We start from the raw sequence: 6,166 nt of genomic DNA on the forward strand, positions 1-6,166 counted from the left end.
CAGCTAAAAACAAAACAACAAACACAAACTTTTTTTAATCTTCATTACTTTATTCCAATGACACCTTATTGTAACAGTTGTAATTAAAATCCAACAAAATAAAACCCGAGAAAGAACATTACCGTGTACTTACTGCCACCACGGTGAGCTCATAGTATCATTACACAGTACGTGCAACTCGTGTCTTGACAGAAACTCGTGTTTTTTTTTCCTTCCCTTCCACCGAGGCTCACATGCGCTGTGTGTGGCTGGAGCGGGAGATACAGGCTGCACTGCCACTGACAGCTCCAGCGTAGCTCGCTTATATACACGCCTAAAAATAACCAACCAATCAACGCTCAGCCACCAGGCTTCACGCGAACCAATCCCCTCCGAGAACGAACCCGAATGAAGTCAGAGGGCCGCCGCCATTGGTGGGTTGTGATATCATTTGCGGGCTCGGAGGGTTGCTCGTCGCCCATTGGTGGATCCTCGCGGAGCCGTGTCGGAGGAGGGGGGCGGGGCGTCGTGGTTTGAATAGGGAAGTTTGCAGAGCGCAGTTTGTTCCCCTTCCAGTCCAGAGCTGTGTTTGCAGATACCTCCAACACCAGCGCCAGGACAAGGGGGGCAAAACACCGTAGGACTCTCGCCGCCGCCGACGAACGAGCGCTTCGCCAACTTGCACGAGGGGACACTTTTGTTTTTGTTTTTTTGGCCGCAAAAAAAGGAAGAGAAATTCAAGTGCAGCTACAGCTTTTTTTTTTCTAAAAAGAACTCGGGGAGGAAACAAACACCATGGATGTTCTACCTATGTGCAGCATATTTCAAGAACTTCAGATAGTTCACGACACGGGCTATTTCTCCGCCTTACCGTCACTGGAGGAGTACTGGCAGCAGGTGAATATTTGTTTTTTTATTTTTATCCCATTCACTCGGTTTTTGTGTTTGTTTTTTTTTCGGGGTAGGTGAGTTGGTGGAAGTTTTTTTTGGCAGCGTTGAAGTGGATCAGTGTGTCAGTCTGACAGCTGGAGCTGATGAATGACGGCGGATGACATGCGCGTGTTCGCGTCCACGTCAATCTGTTTTTGTTTATTTATTTTTTAAATAAATGCAATCGTTTGCTCTTCTATTTTTAAGCAAGAATCATGATTTCCTTTCGTGCATTTATTTCAGTTCCTCTTATCACTTTTGTTCCTCAAGTCCACTTTGCTCATTTATTACATCGATGTTTGTTTTTGTTGTATTTGATCCACCCACGAACATCTTCTTTTTTTTTTTTACACTGGATCCCTTTTATATTTTTTTTTATAGAGGAAATATTGGGGGTCCACATGAGACTTGTCAGAGTGGCTCTAATGGATGGTGGTCGACCAGAGCTAGTGGGATTCGATCTGAGAGGAAGGATGTGAGCTCATGTCAGAGAGAGAAAGAGAGAGAGAGAGGTAGAGAGAAAGAGAGAGAGGAAGAAAAGCAGCTGAATGGTTAGTGTTTAGAAGAGGAAGTTGTGTAGCTTCCCTTAAAAGGACTCTGTCTGAAATCGTCCAGTGAGTCACTGTGATGGTGAAATGCATGCGTTTGGCTAAAAGATTGAATCTGCAAATAGAAAAATCACATGATGGGTTCATCACAAGACGTTTGTTTTTGCACTCGGGTTATTAAAAAAAAAGCCTCTAGCGGTTGGTTTTTAAACTAAATTCATGTAGATCTATCCTCGTGCACAGTTCCAGTTCGACAAACATTGCAGCATACAAGGAAAAGGGATGTGGATATGCATCATTTAAAAGGATTTCCTAGTGTAAAAGAGGGGGGGGGCTCTGCTCAGCTGGAGTCTTCTTCTAATTGATTAATTCCCACTGTAATCTCTCGTCTCTTCTCATCCGGTCCAGACATGCCTGGAGCTGGAGCGCTACCTGCAGAGCGAACCCTACGTCTCCACGACGGACCTCAAGTTCGACGGACAGGAGGACCTCTGGAAAACGTTGATCTTGGCCTGCGGGGACAAGGCGAAGGCCGACAACGACCCAAAGATGGTGGTGGCCCACGAGGAGGACAATCAGGACAGCCAAATCTTGGACACCAACAGCGTGAACTCTGACGCCAGCAGCGAAGCTTCGGACAGTTCCGAGGAGCTCTCGCCCACACACAGCTTTACCTCCAACCCGCTGGGCACCGTCTTGGTTGGCTCCGGACCTTTTAGCCCCTCCATCATTAGCACGCCGCCGTCCTCGCCGGAGGCCAACTCCGAGCCCGCCACCAGCGGCTGGGTGGGCACGCACGCCGAGTTTCACTTGCCGGTCAAAATCAGGAGCGGTGGAATGGCAAAGACTTCGGATAAGACAGGACTCACTTGCGACGACGCGTCTCCCGAGGGCAGGAGAAGGGTACACCGGTGTCTCTTCAACGGCTGTCGCAAGGTTTACACAAAGAGCTCCCACCTGAAAGCACACCAGCGTACTCATACGGGTAAGTTTCTCGACACCTGAATTGTTTGTCGTAACGTGAGTCGTGCTGCGGCGTTTAGTTTCATGCATGCAATTTTTTTTTTTTACCCCTAAAGCTTATTACAGACAGACAGACGGACGGAAGTGATGTTACTCTGTCACCCGCTTGTCATTGTCCGGCCATTGTGTGATGTAATTAAAGGTCCACTTTGCCTGATGTCCTCAGCTGGGGCCCAAGTATTAGCTCTGCATGGCTGGATACCTAAACTGTGACCTAATCTATCTGGAATGTGGCTGACTGGGCCAGCCAAGGGGGAGGGGCCGCACATGGGAGATAAAAGGACTTCAAAACAGATTGAGTTTCATCATGGGAAAAGGGTAAATGGGCGGAGATCCAGGGGGCACTCTTGTCGGCCCTGCTCTGAATGCTCACTTGACCGTTTCTGATTTTCTATCAGAAGCGTGAAATTGCACAAGTAGCGTTTTTTTTTCTTCTCCACTTTATTGCTCTGCACATCTCCGGCCCCCTTGCTCGACTCATTTTACATTCTTGGCATGTTTAGAAAACGCAGCCACCGATCGGACAGGTTTCTGACGGAATGCGAGTCTCGAGTGACTTGTCAGCGCCTATGTCGATGACCCTATCCCCCCCCCTCCCTGAGGCTGATTGATTTCAATGTATTTGAATAACAACAGAAGGCTGGACGACAACATGAAAACAAGCCGCTCGTGATGCTAACGCTGCAGCACGAGAGATCAACAGCCTTCTGTCAACATGTCAACAATATGAACCCGGGCTCACTCTAACCTGCTTTTCGTGTTTGCAGGTGAGAAGCCCTATAGGTGTTCATGGGAGGGTTGCGAGTGGCGTTTTGCACGAAGCGATGAGTTGACCAGACACTTCAGGAAGCACACTGGGGCAAAGCCATTTAAATGCAGTCACTGTGACAGGTATGTGTGTGTTTTGATGCTTTATCACCTGTAGCATTGATTCAACGCCTATAAGAGGATTTTTACACGGTTTTACGCCAAATTTATGCTTTTACTACATACTATTTAAAGTGAGGTCCAGATAACTAGACATGATATCAGTGACCGAGTCTTTTTTTTTTCTGCTGAATCATGAAAATCATCTCAGTGTTGCCAGAAGATTACGTAATAGCTAGTTTGTCTGGCATGACCTACACTAGACATCAAGGTTTACATTCAAATGGAAATAGATTCCTCTTTACAAGTTAAGATGCTGAAGACACATTGTTTTATGCTTTATTAATTCTATGTTGGTTTACAACATCACTTTCTCTGATCCTAAGAAAGGGCCTTGAAGTATACATACTTGAATTTAGTCTTCATTCTGATACTAAGCCCAATCAAATAATACGTTATCTCAACTCTAAACAACGATGGCACTGTTGACCAACATGTGGCGTCTTTTATCGTCATAACAAATTCAAAAAGCAACTTCCTGGTGTCATTCAAAAGCCGAGCTTTCTAAACCCACACAGTCCATCAAAAGCCCATTAAATAAAGCGTTCACCTCTGGATCCGCCGGTCAACTGTTACCAAGTAACCAAAACCGTGCTGTCCGATCCTGTCCAATAACTAACTGGAGAATTTAATTCCCCATCTTTCGCTTCCAGACAAGATACACAATCATTTGTTATATTTAGGAATTGCCGTGTGAAGTGCAACCTAATATCCACTGCAGTGTTATGAGCATTTATCATTTGCTAATTAGACATGATGTAACAAGGAAGCATCCGTCGCTGCCATATTATTCAGCGTCGGCGAACATCTGCGGAAGCGTTGGCGCAGCCCGCCTTCACATTTCCAAAAGTGTAAATGATTAAAAGCAAAGTAATGCATAGCTTCCTTTGAACAATTGAATTTGCTTCCTTTTGTTAGTGATTTTCTGCCCTGCTCTTATTGAATTTTCTCTCTTCCTTCCCTCCCCTCCTTCCCGCTCTCTTCCTCTGTTTCACAGATGTTTCTCCAGGTCTGACCATCTGGCTCTTCACATGAAGAGACACATCTAAAGCAGGGTGAGCACCAACCAAGCAACACAGCGGAGGGTGAACGTTTTTAAAGGAGGGCGAGAGAGGAAAAAAACACAAATAAGACAAACGCGTCTCCCGACTAGTCTCTTGGTTGAACTGTCCAGAGCAGAGTGGGTGGAGTGTGTTCCAGCCAAAGCATGCTGTTTTGCACCATACTGAATCCCTGTGCCTCCGGGACCTCTCTTTGGAGAAAGGCGCTCTGAAGGTTGTCTTTTGTAACAAGAGGACAAAATCATGGATGAGAGACAGAGAAAGAGTTTTTTTTAATGAGAAGGATTAAAACATGAAATAAGGAGTGGAAAAAAAAACAAAAAACATGGATGAATGATTTTGTGTATGGTGCATGATGATTTGGGGGGGGGGGGAGATCTCCCGGACAGCAGATACACTGGTACTTTTGGAGAAAACTGTCTGAGGTGGTGAGCATGTGTGCACTGTGAATGTCTGCGATTGGCTGACCGGCCCCTACGGGAGCGACCAAGGAATGGATTAAAGTGGACACGAGCGAAGGCGGATGGCGTGGCGGGATGGTCAGGGGCTGGTACCAATGTTGCTGTGGACTGAATGAGTTTCAAGGGGAGGGGGCGGCGGGAAGGGGGACATCCTACTTCCCCTTCGTGGTCTTGTGGCGGTGGAGCCGGGCCGAGGCTTCCCCCCCACACTTAAGAGGCTCTCTGAAGCAGAACCTCCATTTAGACCAGAGTTACACCACCTTCTGGTCAGTGGGGCAGGGTACCAAACTCTCCCTGCTCACAGAATGACGGGATAACTTTTCTTTCTGGTGTTTTTTGGTGCAGCTACTAAATGTGCAATGTGTTATGTAGCCTGGTTTATTTTTTGTTCTTTTTTTACATGCTACAAAGCTCATTTGTAGTCCAATTGTATAAGCTGTGTGCTTAGAGGTATACCACAACTTTACTATAACTTCAGTATCATAGACAGGTGTTGCATGGTTCTAGGGTTTCTTCATTTCATGTTTCCACTATTACCAGGACTGCAAGTAGTTTCCATAAAAGTGCAGCTAAAAAGCGAACGGTTAGATGTTACAATATTGTACATAAAGCCTTGATGATTCCTACTTTTATTTAACTCCATCCCTCATTCCCGTTTTCATCCGGTTGGAGATTTCACCACTGCTTGCTGTTCCCTTCTTCTCCTTCATACTTAACCTTGGGGGTTTTCGCTTTTTTTTTTTGTACTTTGTTTCTTATCCAATAATGCACTGTTGACCTTAATGGTGCCTTATGCAAGTGGCTGCGCCCCTGCGGTGGCTGGAGGCGCTCTTTCTCTCTCTCTTTCTATTTCTCTATCACTTTCTCTCTCTCGGGAGGCAGTCACATTTTGTGGTATGGGTGATTTGACAAGCTCGATCAAGGCTCAATTCTGACTCCAAATATTTGCACCTCTGTCATTGTCTAACTTAAAAGTACCTTAGTTTGTTCATCACTTTTATGTAATTCCAATTGTGTAAATATGACAAATGTTTAGAGCACTTAAATTCATTAATTTTAAAAACTACTGTGTAGTATGTACAGACGTCCATCACTCACAGTCTTGCCGAAATGTGCAGCATCACCCTAGTTCCCACCTTCTTGTCGCCGCGTCCCCCACGAGTGGCACCGAAGGAAAAGTCTAAAGATTTATTGTAATTAACGGGCTGCAGTCGGAGCGGCCTGGCCGTGTTCTGCC

At 45.9% G+C, this 6,166-nt stretch overlaps 1 protein-coding gene across 1 annotated transcript; it reads left to right on the forward strand.

The window, feature by feature from the left end:
• Positions 1–545: 545 nt before the first annotated feature.
• Positions 546–4,493, forward strand: klf6a (Kruppel like factor 6a). The gene is made up of 4 exons (XM_087788799.1): positions 546–876; positions 1,866–2,442; positions 3,248–3,371; positions 4,405–4,493. Exons 1-4 carry the CDS (start codon positions 775–777, stop codon positions 4,454–4,456), a joined length of 855 nt encoding a protein of 284 aa, XP_087644925.1. The 5' UTR covers positions 546–774; the 3' UTR covers positions 4,457–4,493.
• Positions 4,494–6,166: the final 1,673 nt, after the last annotated feature.

This window comes from Callionymus lyra, chromosome 4, assembly GCF_982586985.1.
Source record: "Callionymus lyra chromosome 4, fCalLyr1.hap1.1, whole genome shotgun sequence".
Lineage (NCBI taxonomy): Eukaryota > Metazoa > Chordata > Actinopteri > Syngnathiformes > Callionymidae > Callionymus > Callionymus lyra.

What these genes read in the sequence shown, in the direction of transcription:
- klf6a (XM_087788799.1), top strand. Translation starts at nt 775, where the DNA reads ATGGATGTTCTACCTATGTGCAGCATATTTCAAGAACTTCAGATAGTT. An exon ending in TGGAGGAGTACTGGCAGCAG is followed by an intron (nt 877 to 1,865) that starts GTGAATATTTGT and finishes CATCCGGTCCAG; the next exon opens with ACATGCCTGGAGCTGGAGCG. An exon ending in ACACCAGCGTACTCATACGG is followed by an intron (nt 2,443 to 3,247) that starts GTAAGTTTCTCG and finishes TCGTGTTTGCAG; the next exon opens with GTGAGAAGCCCTATAGGTGT.